We start from the raw sequence: 19,815 nt of genomic DNA, 5'->3' as shown, positions 1-19,815 counted from the left end.
TAAACCTTAGAAACTTCTTTACATTACGTGTGCTCTCGAAAATTTACAACAAAAGTTAGGTTTGTTGCTAAAATGATGAAAAAAATATTGATTTTGGTCAGTCCCACGTTACGAATAAACGCATAACAGGCTCAGAGCTGAAACCACTTAGCAGAAAATCATGGTAACTTTCATAAAAAGACTAAATAAAGTGTACTGATCGGAACAACAATAACCTTATCTATACATATAAAAATGCAGCTCTGTCTGTCTGTCTGTCTGTCTGTCTGTCTGTCTGTTCCATATAGGCTTGGAAACTACTGAACCGATCAGCGTGAAATTTTGTATATAGGGGTTTTAGGGGCCGAGAAAGGTGACTAAGATAGTTCGAGACCCTTTCCTCTTCTGGAAGGGAGGGGTCCCATACAAATGAAACACAAATTCATGCACATCTCGGAAACTAACCAAGAAAATGGAACCAAATTTTGCAGGTGGATGTTTTTAGGGGTAACAAAATCATCCATAATGGTTTGACACCCCTCCCTCTTCTGGAAGGGAGGGGTCCCACACAAATGAAACACAAATTCATGCACATCTCGAAAACCAACCGAGCAAATGGAACCAAATTTGGCAGGTGGATGTTTTTAGAGGTATCAAATATATCCATAACAGTTTGACGCCCCTCCTTCTTTTAAAAGGGAGGATTCCCATACAAAAGAAACACAAATTTCGCACAGCTCGAGAACCAATCCACCAAATAGAACCAAATTTGGCATGTAAATGTTTTTAGATGTATTAAATATGTCTATAATGGTTCGACACCCCTCCCTCTTATGTGAGGGAGGGTTAGAAACAAATGAAACACAAATTTCTGCACATCTAGAAAACTAACCAAATAAACGGAACCAAATTCGGCAGGTGAATATATTTAGGGGTAACAAAGACGTCGGCGACTTTAACCAGAATGGCGCTCAGAGACCAGAAATTGTCTCCAAATTCCATTTTGAAATCCAATATGGCGACCTACGGTTCCTAAACAACAGTGGCAAATGACCAAATAACACTCAATATGGGTATTTCCGGGATTGTTATGATGCACTGAAGCCACGGATCGACCTCAGACAACATTATGAATTGTAAGATTACGACTTCCGGTGAATGGGAAACTGCCAAAAAATGACCAAATACCACCTAATATGGGTGTTTTTTTTTTAAACCAGAATGATGCTCAGAGGCCAAAAACTGTCTCCAAATGCCATTTTGAAATCCAAGCTGGTGACTTCCAGTTTCTGAAAAACAGCGGCTAATGACCAAATATGGGTATTTCCGGGATTGTTATGATGCCCTGAAGCCACAAATCGACCCCAGACAACACTTTGAATTGTAAAATGGCGACTTCCGGTGACTGGATAAAAGACGAAAATGACCAACTACCACCCAATATGAGTGTTTCTTCAACCATAATGACGCTAGGAGGCCAAAAATTGTCTCCAATTACCATTTTGAAATCCAAGATGGCGACTTCCGCTTTCTGAAAAACAGCCAAAAATGGCCGATATCCATCCAATATGAGATGCTTCGATACCAGAATGATACACAGGAGCTAGAATCGACCACAGACACCATTTTGAATTCTAAGATGAGGTGACTTCCGGTTTCTGGAAAACAGCCGAAAATGACTAAATAACACCAATTATGGGTGTTTCTTAAACCAGAATGACGCTCAGGGGCCAGAATTTGTCCCCAAATGCCATTTTAAAATCCAGGATGGTGACTTCCGGTTTCTGAAAAATAGCCTAAGGTGACCAAATACCACCCATTATGAGTGTTTCTTTAACCAGAATGATGCATGAAGCTAAAAATTGACCTCAGACACCCTTTGTAAGATGGTAACTTCTGGGAAACAGCCGGGTACTACTACATATGAATATTTCCATAATCGAAATAATGTATAGAAGCCAAGCATTGACCCTGGACACCATCTTGAGTTCGAAGATGGCCACTTTCAGTTTCTGAAAAACAACGAAAATAATTGAATACCACCCAATATAAGTGATGTACTAAAGGCAAAAAAATGAGGATGTTGTCATTCCGATAACACCAATAATTTCAAACGATTTAAACAAATCCCAAGAAATCAATGAATTTGGAATGTTAAAAATTATTAAATTAAACACAAAAATAGGCGGGACGAAGTTTGCCGGGTCAGCTAGTTGCGTATAAAAGCATTCTGCACAAGTATATTTACCTCGGATGAATGCTAATTTCAAATTTTTGTTTCTTTGATTGAATCCATAGGAAGGAAAAAATGCTATGGTTTACCTGCGTCTACTGCGTTTTACTCAGCTGTACGTGTTTGGCAGTGTGACTCTTATGCGTTTATGGGCAGTATATTTTCCCGCCTGAAGCGCACCGTGTGCTGTGTTTCTACGCTTGATTTTCCTGGTTTTCTTTTTACGTTCTCCGAGGTATTCGCAATTATTTACCAATAGAAGTAGCAAATAGTGTATTCCGTACCATTCTCTGCCAGTTGAATGGTGACCACGTTAGTACTCCAAAAGCAATATTGATGAGTGGAAAGAAACTCAATTATGGTCGAACAAGTCAATTTTTTTAGTTATTGCTTAAGAGTTTTCAGATTTCCATCAAAGATTGGGGAATATCAGCGCCTTTAATTGCAAATTTTAAAGCAGGTTATTTTCTTTTAACTATCCAAGCATTAATTCTCTGCTTAAATAATAAATCTAGTTTACTCAACTATTGTCAATTGGAATGTTTTTTTTTTCGATATACCTATTGAATTTCATTTCATTCTTAATAAATATTTTTTCATCGTCAAGAGTCAGAGTTGAAAACAATTATTAACTTGAAACCTTGTTATACAATTGAAAATACGTCAAAGGAAAAGTAGCAGAAAAATAAAAATACATTCAAAGAACTTAAAAAAATGTTGACAAAACAGTTGTAACAAAGAACTACAGTAAGGCCTTTTTTTACGCGGATTGCTTTCCTCCATTACTCAAAAACGGTACAAGATATCGACCTCATTTCAATCATGCTTTCCGTTTTAGGCCACTAGTAATCATATATCAGATTTCAATAAAATTCACAATTTTTGTTGTAAATACTCAAAATTTAAAATATTGCTTTTTGGTCTCTAGATTGGCCACTATCATATTCAAACATGGTTCAAACATTTTAGGACGGTTTTCTTCGTTATATGTGCAACTCAAAAAAGTCTTTTTTTACGCGGGCCCATACAAATTTGGTACGCATCCCCCGCGTAAAAAGACCTTAGTGTTTTGTCAAATTTGATTTGTTTCTATAAGCACATTCCAAGGAAGCAGGTGTTAATCAACAAATGAATGAATCAATTGAATATATGTCTTCGCATAGCTCTCCAAAATTAAAATTCATAACTTGTCGCATTGCATTGCGCATTGCGATTTTTTGCTGCCTGCCATACTTCAAAATTGTTAAAACTTTTGACCGAAACTAATAATCAGATTAAACAACGTTCTCTTTCCTGCAGGCCAAAATGAATGCCGTCGATCATCATCATCACAATAACCTGCAAAAAGGTAAAGAGTTACTTGATTAAGTGCAAAACGCCAAAGCTGTTTTTCGTAACTAGGACGCTGTAGGAGATTATAGAGAAATGATTAAAATTCAAACAGTGACACGTGTTTGGCTATTTCTCTTGAATTATCAAATACATCAAATTTCATTGGTGTCTCTACTCGTACAGCGTTATGCATTATAATATTGAAATAACAAAATTTTAATCCACCAATTCTCTCTCCACCACCGCCACGCTCGCTCGAACCCACAGGACATATGATTGACGACGGCCGGCTGCTGGATCACCATGGAATGCAATCGGCAGCCCAGATGAGTCAGTTGTACGGAGCGCGGGGTGCGACGAGCAACGGATCTCCCGGTGGGCCGCACGTCCATCCGAACGCGGCCGCCCTGCTGGTGGTGCCGCAGCCCATCAACGCTACCAAGATTGGTGCTGGGCTGCCGAATGGGACCGGCCGGAAGTACCAGTGCAAGATGTGTCCGCAGGTGAGTCCAAAATTAGGCAGCACAACAAACAGGGCAGGGAAAGATAACAACGGCGGCTCTAGAAGTTGATTATAAAATTATAAGATTCACAGGATGCTCGAAAAGGCACTCGGCTGCAAGTTCCGCCGGGATGCCATCCCGGCAGGGCTATGGATAATTAATGACCATCGACACTGCGTGATGTTGAACGCTAATTAATGGAGCGTTGCTAGATAAAAGATCAACGGACACTGCTTTTTGCGCATAATGTTTTTAAGCAAAAGTAAGCAAAGCCATGCAGTTTTTATGTTTGCGATTTAATCATTCGTAAAACGAATGGAATTATACAATCGTTCCATGAAGGCGAATTACCTGGAGAACCATTCTGTAAGTTTTGTTTCAAAAACTTTGAATTTTCGATCCGATTGAGTATGGAAGAATTATCAGAAACACTGTAACCCTGTCACAATTAGAGCGCAATTCTTCTTTCATTATGATATTGTGCATTTAAATAAAAATTATCAAAACGTCGCTGATGAACTGGCAGTCAGGCTCACTTCCGATGCTTATTTTTGTTGTTCTCGCAACACTGCAACCATCTCAGCCGCCACTGCGCTGTCAGTCCGGCTTACAAAAACAAATACATTATAATCATTCCCGCAGTTCATGTTGTGTAAACACGCAGTTGCTTTATGTGTTTGTAAAGTCGGAAGAAAGTTCGGAAGTCGGAAGTCCGACTTCCGAACTTCAATTTAGTGCTGGCGCCACAATAGTGAACCCGCAGCTCGGGTCACTTTCACATCACTGCCAATAAAAAACAATTCCCGTCCATCTAGTAGTACAAATGAGAGTAAAATTCAATGCAATACAATGTTTTAAATGATTTTTCGCTTTTTATTTTATTATTGTTATGAATTTGAACCTACTTTATCATATTTGACAGTACTTCGGATAATGTTTGTTAGACTATGGTTTGGATGAACCAGATGAAGATGAACCGAATTTGCTATTGGATTGTATCTTTTCGAGTAGAAACACATCATTGATTGTTTCACCCCTGGCGCGGTCGCCAGGGGCACGATCAGAAAAGTTTTGAATTCAAAGAAACAGAAAACCTTTGCAGAAATCACAAAGCAGAATAATTTTTTCACTTCCTTTCATTAGAGCTGATTGAGTGTTTGTAATTAGTTGATAATGAGTTTTTTTGCCGTCGATTGTCACCGACGGTGGTGCTGCTGCTGCTACACAGCAATTTTCTTTCTTCTTTTCCAACCTAATAGAGCTGGACATGAATCTAGCAAAGTTCTACTTCCTGTGAGTGATGAACCATCAAGGTAACCGACAGGAGGCAATTTCCAGTTGAGCTTGACAGAAGAGCAGAAGACTTTTGTTTAAAACACTTACTATTCTTTGACATGCTCAGCTTATATTTGCTAGATGTGAAAATTTCCATCACGCTATATTCCTCAGGTTAGATTATTAGTTATATGAAATTATTAAAATATGAAAGATTTTTAGACTTCTTTCTTAAAGATCATAGAACATTGAATTAATAATGGTAAAAAAAATCAAAGTTGTCGTCAGATTTCAAGTTGTTTTAGCGCTCTACCAATTCAAATTATTTTTAATTCACGTTTAACTATTACGCTGTAATTTTTGACGTAGGCCTACGTCTTACTTTAGTATGATGAAAGGTTAACGAAAATTACATCGCATCAAATGCATATTCTTTTTGTCTATTTCATTGCTACTTAGACTTTCTGCCTTTCATTCATAGACGTCAAAAATATTCACCCACCTATAAACTGTTATACTGACAAAAAAATCAAAACAAAACAATGTCCAATGTCTTTTAAACTTTAACTTTTGATCCAGTAAAATGCAGAACTATGAATCGTCCCGGCTATTCACTGCTTTCCTGCCACCTTTTTTGCTGCAATACCAGTGTAGAGCGCAGTGTGAGCATATTTTGGTGTGACAAAATTATTTCACTGTGAGTCTATTCAGAGGTAAAATGCGCAATACTACCGTTAAAAGAATTTTACCCACCAATATTTGAATTGAAAGGTGAAAGTTTCCTAAACATGTGGAACAGTAATTGGCATATCTATGTTATGGTAAAGTATTGAAAAGTTGAGATAAAAACCAACCAATTTTACTTTAGTTTCGAAGCATTCACCCAATCACGAATTCGCGTTCTATACACGCAAAACTTTTCCTTATTACCTTAGAAGCAATAGCGCAAAATTGCTTTTTAGGTAACAATCCTATTACTAAAAAGGCAATAAAATTCTTCCCCGGTCAAGTAACAACACATACTGTCATATATTTAGCACGTGTTACGGGAGTACGACTATCTAATAATGGTCGTTTCAACCACATACAAGATTTTTTCTATCAAAAACTGCTCCCTTTCCATCTCAAGAAAAAGAAAAAAAACACACACCGTCGCATATGTTGCACATGTTACAAGTTTCTTCAATCTCCAATTCATCCGGTGAGCGTGTATTAGTTCGCTCGTTGTATGCATATGGAGTAGAGGAAGAATATGACAAGAGCTGCCAAGCAGCATTTTCCCCGTCATAGAGTATGCAAACGTTGATGATTTCAAAGACTTGAAATGCGTCTTTAAATGACATCACGATCTGTAAACTGCGTTAGAGAAAAACAAAAACATTCGCTTTCTTGCAAGCTATCCAAAACACATACTCATTGGTTCATGGAAACTCATTTGCACCTGTTTGAAAATACAAAACTCGTGCCCATCCAGAACAATATTCGCAACTTCGGCAACTCTGTTCAGACAGTATGACATATATTCATTTCATGTAAACACTGGGGGACGAAACGAAACTGTTTCTAATTAGACATTTGAGGTTGATGGGTGAGATTCTCATTATGTGTGGATGAAGGGAACAAAAATGAATCTGATCGTTGCATCAATACAAATGCAGCGAGTGAAGTCTTGCTGACACATGCACTGCGGTGCTTGGCTCTTTGTTCTCCTGCAGAAACACATACAAGCGTATGCCCGTCATTATTTTTGTTACTTTTCGGTTATTACTATTTGTGTATAATGCGCAGTCATAAGACACAATAAGCAATAAAAAATTGCCCTAAAGTAATAAAATGTTCCCCGTTTGCGTTGGGTGTAGCTTCTATAGCCAAGTGCCGTTTTTGAGTGAAGAGATGTTTAGCTGCGAATAAACTAGAAAAGTAGTGGTTAACCAATCAATTATTACAATAAATTAAATAAAAGATCAACATTTACTTAGCAATTTTGAATATGTTAAAAAACATTCGGTTGTATTATACAACCTCGCACAGTTTAATCTATCTAAACATATAAAAATGCAGCTCTGTCTGTCTGTCTGTCTGATCCATATAGATTTGAAAACTACTGAACCGATCGGCGTAAAATTTTGTAAACCCTTATAGGGGCCGAGAAAGGTGCTTAAGATAATTCGAGGGAGAGGGAGGGGTCTCATACAAATGAAAAAAAAATTTCTGCACTTCTCGAAACCTAACCAAGCAAATTGAACCATATTTGACATGTGAATGTTTTGAAAGGTAACAAATATGTCCGATTAGGCTAGCAATTACTCTACGGCCTTTTCCGGGTAACTTGTTTGAGCTTCACGGCATTTTTTTGCGCAATCGGCAAGGCAGAGAGTTGCTCATTAGAAACCACCATCTCCCGATTTGCGTGCCACGAAAATATCAATTTTACTCTGTTCAGCCTCTTCTTCGTTGTAGCATCTGTTACCCCGTGAACCTTGCGTTTCTTGTACGGCTTGTGTCCCAGGTTCCTCGTCATGATGGTGTGGGCAGTCCTGGACAACACGTCCAGATCAGCAGCGGTCTTCCGGAGAGAGCGGTTCATTAGAGTATACTGCCGTGATATGACGAAGTGACGTAAATGCCATTTTTTGAAAATGGGTTTTTCATGCCAATTTGTTCATTATTCAAAGACCTATTTTTGGTATCTTCCTTTTCGTTTTTAGTTATTCGTACGCTGCAAAAAATCAAAAAAACAAAGTGACGTAGGCACGATTTCCATACAAAAGTAACAAGAAATGCATTCGTTTTTGAATCGTACTGAAAAACTGATCACTTGGATCTACGTCACAATGTCATCTCACGGCAGTATACAGGTACAGTCATTCTACAATTATGGGTCATTCAAATCGGAAAAAATAATCAACTGCCAATGATTTACTGTCTATTTCTTTGTTCTAATGTGTTCTTCCAATCAGCAATTAGTTTCACTGCAGCTGATGTGTATAAATCGGCTGAGAAAGAAAATATTACTTACATAGCAAAAGACACAATTATGGGTCACCTTTGGCAGTCATGATTAATAATCCTATAACATCGTCAAAATCCATCGCAAAAGTTACTTAATTGTTGTCAAAGCTTGAAAATAAAGATTATTTTGTTCAGTATTAATGCATTACAGGGTGTCACCGTGATAGTGATACACTTTATTTATGCCATAAAATTTAAACAATTTAAATATTTTTCCTCCGGTTCTTTTTTGTTACACCCCTGTCGATCAATACTTTCCTCTGTTGGATGTTGCACCCTAAACCATCATAACTGAAGCATTCTTGAATCGTTCCAATCCTCTTTTATCGGTTGGAATATAACGAATATATGCTCCATATACACACACGATCATTCTGCTTGTTCAAAATAGCCTCCAACGTGAACAATTTTTCATCTGAAAAAAAAAAATGTGTTGAGCAACGTACGTCTTCAGTAGTAAGCGAGATCTGGCAACCCTATTGGCAAAATTTCTGCGAGATAATCGTCGTTTTTGACTATTTTATGCATAGTGTTATGACTCATGTTCGTTTCACGAGACCTTATTCTTGCCGACTAGATTTCGCCGGATACGTTCTTTAATCGCTTTGATCACCGCCATGGTCCGCACCGGACTTTTACCCGGTTTGTGCTTGTGGACAACAGTGCCAGTTTCCTCAAATCGTTTGATGGTACTGTATACCAATATTTTGCCCAGATGCGACAGCTTCCTTCTTTCGCTCGCTGTCCAAAACATGATGTTAAGGGGTAATATCCACCAAAAAATGTCATTCAGTCCACCACCTTTGTAATTTTTTTTATTGGCCTAAATCATGCTAAAACTATCCTTGAACCAAAATCTACATCGCCCAAGTAGAAATCTAAACTCAAAATTCGTTTAAATCAATTTTTACCGAACTAGTTTTATGCTCCGAAATCACATTTTTCGTTTAATTTGGCGAAGCTCGGCTTTGTAAATTAGAAGAAGTTACCTATCATCGATATCGTGTTTTAAATTTAAAGTATAGAGGTCGCTACATCAAGTTTCGACCGTTACAGCGTCTCTACAGCACGTGTTTACTCACAATTTCCTTTTGTTTAGTCGATCTGCCGTTTTCGTTATGTACGTTCTCTGTTTGAGTTTTTTATACTTTTTGACTGTGAGTCATAATCAAAAGTACTTAAATATGAGTGACAAGGTGTACAGAGACCACAAAGGTAGTAAAAGAAGAAGTACTAGAACAACTTGAAGTAAAATTAGTAACCGACACCCGCCTAACCGCCATGCATTCAAAGGCGATTCTGAGTACGTTAGTACCTCGGCGAAAAAATTAAATACTTCTGATTTAAACCGTGATCGCGATGTTGATAGGGATTTCGGCTACTGTTTCATACATTTTCCATTGTATTTACTGCTCTTTCTGAATTTGGAGTGTGTGAAAAAATGTAATAGTGATGTGCGGTTTTCACAGTCGAGCAAGCGTCGACTAGGCTTCAAGATTCTTGTGTCTTGTTCGAACTGCGGTGATGCCGATATTTTTAACTGTCCTCTAATACATAATCATGCTCTTGGGTTAAGCGTTGGACCGAACATGTACGGATTTCGCGTGGGATTGGACACCAACCGCGTCAAAGTCGCTGAGCATCGCATGTCCGAAATCGCGAAAGAGTCTAGGCGCAGCCTTACATCAGACAAAATAGAGGAAGAAGAGGCAAATAAGGACCAGGAAGGACAACTTTACGGCGCAGGGATAGCTGACTGATGGTAAAAAAAAAAATTAGGCGCGTTATCAATGCGATTCTTAAGATTTAAAGCATTTTGAAACTTTAAACGCGTTTTTCTCAAAACCATGTTTTCAAAATTGGCGAGCAGTAGAACTGAAAAATCTTAAATCCGATTGACTTGGAATTTTAACTGTAGCTTCTTCATTAGATTATCTAGTGAAGCACACACGATTTTGGCGATTGATTAACAACAACAAAAGTTATAAACAATGAAATTCGATTTTTTTGTCGAAAAAAAATTTTTTTTTTCGAACCGTTGCCATTTTGCGTAGAAAAATTCTAAAAATATAATCATGTGTACTTCACCAGTGACACTCATATAGATAACAAAAAAAATTGTTTTGGTGATAGGTGGAGTTGGGCACGACCTCTACTGCTTGCCGCGGAACAACTTAAAAAAAAGGCGGTTCACGGCAATCGCTGCACAGCCGCCATTTTGTAACAAAAATAGCAATAAATTTTTTTTCTACTCTGCCGGTGCTGCTTAATCCAATGATTTTTTTACATCTCAAATGGTCGGCGTGCGACCAGACCGAACCAAGCGCCATTTTTTTGAAAATTGAGTTTTTAACACTAGTGGATGTTAAAATTGATAATCTATATTTCATGAAGAAACGAAATCATTTGAACAGTTTAAAATGGTATTATAACAAAATTTTTCTGCAGCAGTTTGCAGGAAGCATACGGGGTGAGTAAACTTTTAACGCCGATTACTCGAAATAATGTTTTTGGCGATTGGTTCGGTCTGGTCGCACGCCGACCAAATGTCCTTTAAAAAAATATGAGAAAGCCTTGTTTTTTTGAGCATTTCGTGGATATTACCCCTTAAGATTGTCATCGGGGATAACAACGCTCAGGTTGCGCCATATCTCTACTTTTGAATCCCCTCAGGGCCCGAGGAACACAGCCCTACGTGCCAATTCGTGATATCATCACTCAGCGAAACTAGCCATATATGCTACTTGTTTATAGCTATTTGAACGATACGAATCTCGGATAAAAAAAAACATTTTAGTTTTAGTTTCAGCTCGTAGTCGGCAACGGGGATAAAAAATTTGCCTTTAGCTTGTAAGATATTTTAGATATAAGGCATTAAATTCAATTGGCTCCGTAAAACATTAATTTGTATTGTGCCGTGTCAAATAAATGTTGTGTGAACAAAAAAAAAACGCTCAGGTCGGTCAGGAGGAGTAATTTGCTGGTAATTGGACGATTCAGCGCACACCGGCTGACAAATGAAAATGGCCTAAGACTAATTGACTTCGCCGCCTCCAAGAACCTGGCCATACGTAGCACCTTTTTCCAGCATAGCCTCCAACATCGGTACACCTGGAGATCACCTAACGAAAAAGAAACTCAAATCGACCACCTTTTGATAGATGGTCGGCACTTTTCAAACTTTATGGACGTTAAAACTAATCGGGGCGCTGACATCGACTCGGACCACTACCAAACCCAACTCTTCCAGGAAAAAAAGCGCCGCCAGGAGGAAAAGGAGTGCGAAGAACTACAACAGCTGTACCGCTTTCATGAAACACGAAAGTTCTATCAGAAACTCGACGCATCCCACAAAGGCTTTATTTCGCGAGCTATAATGTGCAGAAATAAGAATGGGAATATCTCGACGAATGATCGTGAATCGATCGAAAGGTGGAGACAGCACTTCGATGAACATCTGAATGGCGTACAGGCAGGAGACTCTGCCGGTGCAGCAAGCAACGGAGATGTGCCACCCCGATCGATAGGCGAAGTTAATAATGCTATCCGGCGACTTAAGAACAACAAGGCAGCTGGAAGAACGGTATCGGAGCGAAACTTCTTCTGGCCCAGAAAAGTTGGACAGTTGTCTGATTCGGCTGATTGTTAAGATTTGGGAAACGAAATGCCAACCAAGGGAGTGGAAGTATGAGGTTATTTACCCCATCTACAAGAAAAACGACAAGCTAGATTGTGAAAACCACCGAGCGATCACTATCCTGAATGCCGCCTGCTTTATGGAGGGTCGGTCCACAACGAACGGACTCTGCGGCAGAACCTCCAAAAATGCCGCGAATAAAAAGTCCCTACGCATCATCTCTTCATCGACTCCAAAGCCGCTTATGACACGATTAATCGTGAAGAGCTGTGGAGGATTCTAGACGAAAACGGCTTCCCCGGGAAGCTTACCATACTGATAAAGGCTACGCTGGAGGATGTGCAATGTTGTGTGAGGGTTTCGGGTTGTCTGTCCGACCCATTCGGATCTCGCAGGGGACTTCGACATGATGGTCTTTCCCACCTGCTTGTCAATATAGCAGGTTTTGTGAGACGAGCGCAAATAGACACGCGGGGCACGATTTTCGTTAAATCCCGTCAATTAATCTGCTTTGCGGATATCGTAGACACTGTCGGCAGAACATTCGAGGCGGTGGCAGGTCAGTACACTAGACTAAAATGTGAAACAGAGAAGATTGGACTGAAGATAAATACGTCTAAAACAAAGTATTAGGAGGCGAATCATCAGCGGGAGTCGTGCCTACTATGGGTTCCACAAAAAATTACGGTCGAAACGTATAAGTTCCCGCGCAAAGTGCCCCTTGTTCAAAACGCTTATTAGACCGGTTGTTCTCTACGGGCATGAGACGTGTACAATGCTTGAAGAGGACTTGCGAGCGCTCGGATTTTTCGAACGACGGGTTCTAAGAACTGTCTTTGACGGTGTGCAGGAGAACGGAGTGTGGAGACGGAGAATGAACCATGAGCTCACGCAACTCTACGGTAAACCCAGCATCCAGAAAGTGGCAGAATCTGGACGGATACGTTGGGCAGGGCACGTAACGAGAACAACGGACAATTACCTTGCAAAATTTGTTTTCACCTCGAATCCGGTTGGTACAAGACGAAGCGGGGCACAATGAGCAAGGTGGTTAGACCAGGTGGAGCATATTCTGGCAAGTATGGAGTGCCCGCGGGATTTGAGGCGGGCAGCCATGGACTGATCAAGTTGACGGAATTATGTTGTGCAGGCTATGTCTTAGGACGTACGGCCATTTAAGTAAGTAAGTAAGTAAGCCTATTTTTCCTGTGTGTTGCTCGTTCCAGCAAGATACAAGATCTTGATTTGTTCTCTGCTTGAATCCATTGCAATTTTCCTCTGAAAATAGTTAAACGCTGTCTTTATCACTTACAATTGAAAAAAAAAAATGTGTCGCAATCAAAGAAAATTCAGCTGTTTAACAGTATATGCCCCGCGATGCGAAATTCAAATGTATGTATCACTTTCACAGTGGCACCCTGTTTTGTGTAAATGTATCTAAAATAGCCAAAATATGGGCTGACCCACAATTGTGCACCGCAAAATGTACTATTAATCCACTTTGGTCACTTTGCTAGATGAGTCGAAACTATTATATTAAGTGGGGGAGCATCGTAGCCCAAGGTTATAGAGTCCGCTTTGATAAGTGGGTGGTCGTGGGTTTGAATCTTAGTAGAATCGGGCCACTTGGTTGCCAAGGGACTTCAACATGGGTTGATTTTCAGGCTCTCCACTACATACCCTTTCTTCAAGGTGAACTCTATAGTACCCCTGTTGACTTTCTTCATCACAAACATAAGTCCCTTTTATAATAAAACTGGTCTGAGTGGGAACGAGGATTCGATAAGACTCCCTCCTCTTGCCAAAATAAGTCCTTCTTAGTTCCTTCTTGTATATCCAAACTGATCATAGAAATATTTATCCTCTCCAGAAAACTGTTTTCGGCGATATTAGCACGGGGACGGATTGGAAGAGGCTCGGTATAGTAGAACAGTAAACTTTAAACGGAAGGGTAAAAATTTCACACACAAGCACGCATATAAATGCAAAGCGTATCACTATTCTGCCTTAATCTCGCAGACTGGCGTTAGCGCAGAAGTGTTCGATTTGTGTTTTTTGCAATTAAACGATAGAACAAACCAAATTGGACCTATAGGTGCCGAAATTTAATTAAAAGTATAAAAAATAGCGTCAGTAATTCATGACAACGAAATGACGTAACCGCCATTTCTACTACTTTATGTGAAGTAAATCCAACACAACTATGTTTGCGATGCGTTTATTACATTCAACGATTCGAGAACTAATAAAGCAAATGGAACCAAATTTGGCATGTAGAAGTTTTTGGGAGCAGGGAATATTTATATGCATGGGCGCAACTAAGGAAAATTTCTAGGGGGGGGCTAGTTTTCATGCATGTAATTTAAAAAAACAGAAAAAGGAGTTTTATTATGCTTATTCAAAAACGCTTAAAATAGTGTCGTAACACCAGAAAAAATCACTTCAAGATAGAATCTCCGAAGATGTACTAAATATCTTGAACACAGCGTCAACGCCAACCTTTTTCAGCAACACTGATTTGATATTGAGGAGAGCAAGGTTTGGTAAATGGCTGGGTAGTGCTTTTTAACAACACACCCGTCTAGTACGGGAATAAAATAGACCCCAGTGTGGTTCAAGGCATAATTCCCTATTCCTACCTCCACGTGTTACCGACTGGGATACGAGCAACCAAGGGAAAACCAGTGAACCGGTGGGAACTTGGTCGTATGCTGACAGGAAAGGGGTAGTTGTTCTCCTTAGGGAGCAGCTTATCTGAACCCCACAGGCTAGGGGCGGCTCAAACATCGACTGATCCGGACCGAACGGCTGAACTATGAAATACGGTGTCCCGCCAGCTACATCTATGGCGGCAGTCCCGTCGCGAGACTAGGCATCGCAGCCCTAGTAAGGCAGCATACTAAAATAAACATACTACGAAGAATCAAGAATTCAGAACGAACCGGAACAATAGGCAATGACCCAACCGACGAAATAAGGACGACGATTGGAAGTTCGGTACATGTAACAGTAGATCGCTCAACGCCCCGGATGTCGACTGGATGCTGCTGGATCAGCTAGAATCCCGCCCTTTCGACTTCGGATTTGTGACCGCAAGGCACAGTACCACCAAAGCGGTGGCACAATCAATGAGCTTGGTAGCGGTTTTATAGTGCTGGGCAGGATACAGAGTCGTGTGATGAAGTGGCAGGCAACCAGCGACAGGTTGTGTTTGTTGAGAATAACAGGGTTGTTCTACAACTACACTATTCCCAATGTGCACTGCCCTCACGAAGGAAGACCTGATGCAGAGAAAGAAACGTTCTACGCACAGCTGGAGAAACTTTACGATAGCTGCTCGCGTAGAGACATCAAGATCGTCATTGGGGACATGAACGGAAGAAAAGACTTATATAAGCCGGTGTTCGGCCCGCACAGCCTGCACACCGTGACGAACAACAACGGCCAGCCATGCACCAACTTCGCAGCTTTCCGCGGGCTGGCAGTTAAAAGTCCCTTCTTTCCTCGACCAACGTATAGCAAAACAATTGACCACGTTCTCATCGACGGCCCGTTCTTTTCAGACATTATATACGCGTACGCACCAATCACAGTGCTGATCGGACATGACCACTTCAATACAAAAAAATACAAAACCCTCATATAACTGGTAGTCCTCTACGGAAGTCCTCTTGGTGTTTTCGAACGGAAGGTGCTGTGGACTATCTACGGTGGAGTACAAACGGACGACGGATAACAGCGCGACAGCGCATGAACCATTAGCTACAAACGCTGTTTGCAGAGAACCCCATTGCGCACCTGGCGAAAGACAATAGGTTGCGGTGGACCGGTCACGTCGTAAGGATGTCGGACGACAACCCTGTGAAATCACTTCTCTTCAGCAAACCCTACCGGCACCAGAAAGTAAGGGGCGCAGCGTGCATGATGGCTCGGCCAGATCGAAAGAGACTTGCGAGTGATGAGACGTCTGGGGAACTGGTAAAACACAGCCCAAAACCAAGTAAAGTGGCGACAACTTCTTGATACAGCACGAGTTACTACAGCTCTTGTCTGACTGGTGAGATGAGTAAGAGAACTAGGTTTGAGAATCGATCCTGGGTGCAGAACTAGTTTTAGCTGTGATGCCACATATTCAGATTTATCTGCATTTATACAGATTTTTTACGTATTTTTCATACAGATATCTGCATATACAGATTGCAGATTTTCTGTAAAAAATACAGATTTATACAGATTTTTTTGGTTTTCATGGGGTCTTCAATTAAACTTATTGATATAGTTGAAAAACAAAAATTAACTCAAATGCGGCTCAGCGTGTCGGAGGTTTTACTATTTTCATATGCTACGCATAAATGTGTGCATGAATAAGCCACGGGATAAATGTTAAACAAGCTATGATGTCAATTTTTTCGAGAAGGATAGCTCCAGTACATATGCAGATTTTTATACAGATTTTTTGAAATTTTACCAAGGTGACAAGATTTTTTGAGCTCCGAAATACAGACGAAAATGTGGCATGACTGGTTCTTAGCCAATGAATGACGACATTTCAATTTGTGTTGATTTTGATGCTCTGATAAGTAGTATGGAATGTATTTATATTGAATACAATCATTCTCTGGAAAATTCTAGGGGGGGCTAAACACTTTCTAGGAGGGGCTGAAGCCCCCCCTAGCCCCCCGTAGTTGCGCCCATGTTTATATGGTAGTACGAAACCTCTCCCTTCTCTGCAACATATATCTGGAACAATTTTTTCGGAGAACAGCTTCAAATGATCGAAATGATGCACAGAAGCCTACAATCGACCCCAGAGAAGACCGTGTTAATATCCGACCATGGATTCAGCTAAGAGAGATGATGAAATCGGGGTAGTTGCCAAGTGGGTGCACCAAGGCTAACTGGTGATTACTGAGAACGACATTGGCAGAGAAATTCGTCGAGTTCCTATGCCGAAAAATCGTGTCCTTTTTTGGACTCCGGAGGACGCTCAGCTCGAATAAAATTCACCGCGGCACGAAGACAATCTACAAAACTTTGATCATACTGTAAGGCCTCTAAGGCCACGAAGCTTAGTCCATGCTCGTGGACAATTAAAGCGCACTTGTGATTTTTGTACGGAAGAAGTGCAGATGGAAGATGGCAGAGGCACGATTGTATGGCAGAGCTGAATGCCACCACGGGTCGGTAATTGGCGATTACTGAAGGCCACGGAAGTGCTCACTGCTAGCAAGCAGTCCCGGACCATCAGCGGGAGCTAGCCTAGGTCGTGGCGAGATTCAGGCACTGGGCCACTGAATTCTCGCAAAAGCCACACTGGCCGGAAGCAGCTCCGACGGAGCGAGTAGTGCCGCTCCCACCACCCAAATGCACTATACCGGCCATTGGGACTGATGCCAGTAATGTTCCCAATTACGGCAACTGGTCGCATCACTATAGGATAAGAGTCGGATTTCGTTTTCGTACCATGATTTTGGGCTGGCACCTGCGCCGAGCTCCCTTAGTAATGTCGTGTGATAACGGCTTGAAACGGCAAGATTACAACCGGTGCAGGGGTCTCCGTCCCGTAAAACCTGGCAGGCCTTCCAGTACGTTCCGAGTCCATTGCCGGGTGGGAACCCGGCAGGAGTAGGATCAGATGTCTTTTCCTGACTTGCGCCGGTCGGGGGTGTCATAGTTGCCCATAAGGCGCTATGGCAGCCGCCCCTAGCCATGGCCTCACTGCTCCGGCATAGACTACCTTGGGACCATTTAGGCGACTACTCCATTATGGATAAGGATAGCGGCTGGTAGGGGGACCCAATAAACAAAAATGTTGAACTCAAAAACAAAAGAGACGGGTGCGGAGGGGTTACCAAATCCCTTCGCACGAGGTGGCATCCAGCGGTCTCCGCAGAAGAAGGCGGAGACGGATGCGGCGAAGTCTGGAGGTGGAAAAACGGCGAATCCGTCGGTGTCCACACCAGACATCTCGGTAGACGGTCCCTTGCTAGTCAAGGCCGTCGAAAGGTGTATGGACACGCGGCCAAGAGTGGCGGCGCTGTCTGAACAACTCGATGCCATAATCGAGTTCTTGGCGAACAGGCGAAACATCGCTGGCGACCTGAAGCAGAGCCTCCTCCTGCTTCGGAGCACCATTGATGAAGCCAGAAAGGAGCACGAAGAACTCGTAGCTCGGGTGAAGGCGGCCGAGAAAGCGGCCAGGACCGGGAGGGCGACTGCATCTAAAGAGGTGCAGACAGACGCCCCCTCGTTCGCGTCGGTCTGCTCCACGGGGCAGGTCGCTAAGCGAACGAGGCAGTCCCCGGGGGAAACGGCCCCCGGGAACACCAAGAAACGATTGGTCGTGCTACTCCCACGGGAACACACGCCAACCGGTTCAAGGTCCACCGCGGAAAAGGCACAGGGGGAGGCTACGGGCAACCCTTGGACTACCGTAGAGGGTAGGAAGCGTCGGGAAGGTGCGACGCGACATGATGGCGGAGCGGCCAGAGGACCAAAAAAGGTCAAAAAGGCGCGGAGTAGGGGTGATGCCCTCATACTCAAGACGGATGGGTCGAAGTACTCAGAAGTCTTGAAGAAGATGAGGGGGGAAACCCAGCTCAAGGATCTGGGGGCGGATGTGCGGAGTATCCGCCGATCTCGCACTGGCGAGATGATACTTGAGCTCCGGAAGGACGCCAAGAACAAGGGGGCTACCTACAAAACGGTAGCTGAAAAGGTCCTAGGGAAGGAGGTGCAAGTGCGGGCACTCACCTCAGAAGTGACTCTCCAGCTTAAAAACCTGGACGAAATCACTGAGGGGTGCGACATTGCACAAGCCCTAAAAGCGAAGTGCGGGGTGGAGGTGGCTAAGGAGTCAATCCGCCTCCGCAAAGGTCCGGCGGGGACCCAGATAGCTACCTTCCGACTACCGTCGGCGGACGCTAACCTGGCCCTGAAAGAGGGCAAGTTGAAGGTCGGCTGGTCTGTATGTCCTCTGGGCATACTACAGCAACCAGACATTTGCTTCCGGTGCTTTGAGGGCGGACATAAGTCCTGGACCTGCAAGGGGCCCGATAGGAGCCAGCTGTGCAGGCGTTGTGGAGATGCAGGCCATAAAGCAAAGGACTGTGTGGAGTCTCCCAAGTGCATGGTATGTTCCGGGAAACGGGACGCCAAACACTTTATGGGAGGCCCCAGGTGCCCAGCCGGTAAGCCGGCTGCGAAACCACGGGCGTAAGGGTGACGCAACTGAACCTGAACCATTGCTTCGCGGCTCAGCAGCTGCTACACCAAGCAGCCACTGAGTCGTTGTCGGACATCGCCGTCATATCGGATCCCTACCGCATCTCTCCCGGAAACGGTAATTGGGTTGCGGATAAGTCCAGTTTGGCGGCCATATGTACGACGAGCAAGTTCCCGGTTCAGGAGGTTGTCTCAACCTCAGAAGAAGGGTACGTAGTTGCTAAGGTAAACGGAGTGTTCTACTGCAGTTGCTATGCTCCGCCACGTTGGTCTACCGAAAGGTTCACCCAGATGGTCGACCTGCTATCCATGGAGCTAACGGGCCTAACGCCGTTGGTGGTGGCGGGCGACTTCAACGCTTGGGCTGTTGAGTGGGGAAGTCGCTTCACGAACCAGAGGGGCCAGATCCTGTTGGGGGCTTTTGCAAAGCTCAACCTAGATCTGGCCAACGTTGGGAACAAAAGTACATTTAGCAGAAATGGTGCGGAGTCGATCATCGACGTGACGTTCTCCAGCCCAGGACTGATCAAGAACTGGAGGGTAGACGATGGCTACACTAATAGCGACCACCAGGCGGTCTGTTATAGTGTAGACAACAACGAGAGGCGGCAAGCAACGGG

At 42.6% G+C, this 19,815-nt stretch overlaps 2 protein-coding genes across 6 annotated transcripts in view; one reads left to right on the top strand and one right to left on the bottom strand.

Moving 5' to 3' along the window:
* LOC129730654 (uncharacterized) overlaps positions 1-19,815 on the bottom strand; it is a 95,691-nt gene that overhangs the window by 26,211 nt on the left and 49,665 nt on the right. The gene's annotated exons all lie outside the window — the stretch shown is intronic.
* The window catches only part of LOC129730652 (zinc finger protein rotund-like), a 264,493-nt gene that overhangs the window by 200,601 nt on the left and 44,077 nt on the right, over positions 1-19,815 (top strand). For all 3 annotated transcript variants that reach the window (XM_055690162.1, XM_055690161.1, XM_055690160.1), the window contains 2 exons: positions 3,512-3,560; positions 3,812-4,047. In XM_055690162.1, the coding sequence (XP_055546137.1) occupies positions 3,512-3,560; positions 3,812-4,047 (285 nt within the window). The remainder of the gene's footprint in view (positions 1-3,511; positions 3,561-3,811; positions 4,048-19,815) is intronic.

Source organism: Wyeomyia smithii, chromosome 3 (genome assembly GCF_029784165.1).
Source record: "Wyeomyia smithii strain HCP4-BCI-WySm-NY-G18 chromosome 3, ASM2978416v1, whole genome shotgun sequence".
Lineage (NCBI taxonomy): Eukaryota > Metazoa > Arthropoda > Insecta > Diptera > Culicidae > Wyeomyia > Wyeomyia smithii.
This window is presented reverse-complemented; position numbering and strand designations above follow the sequence as displayed.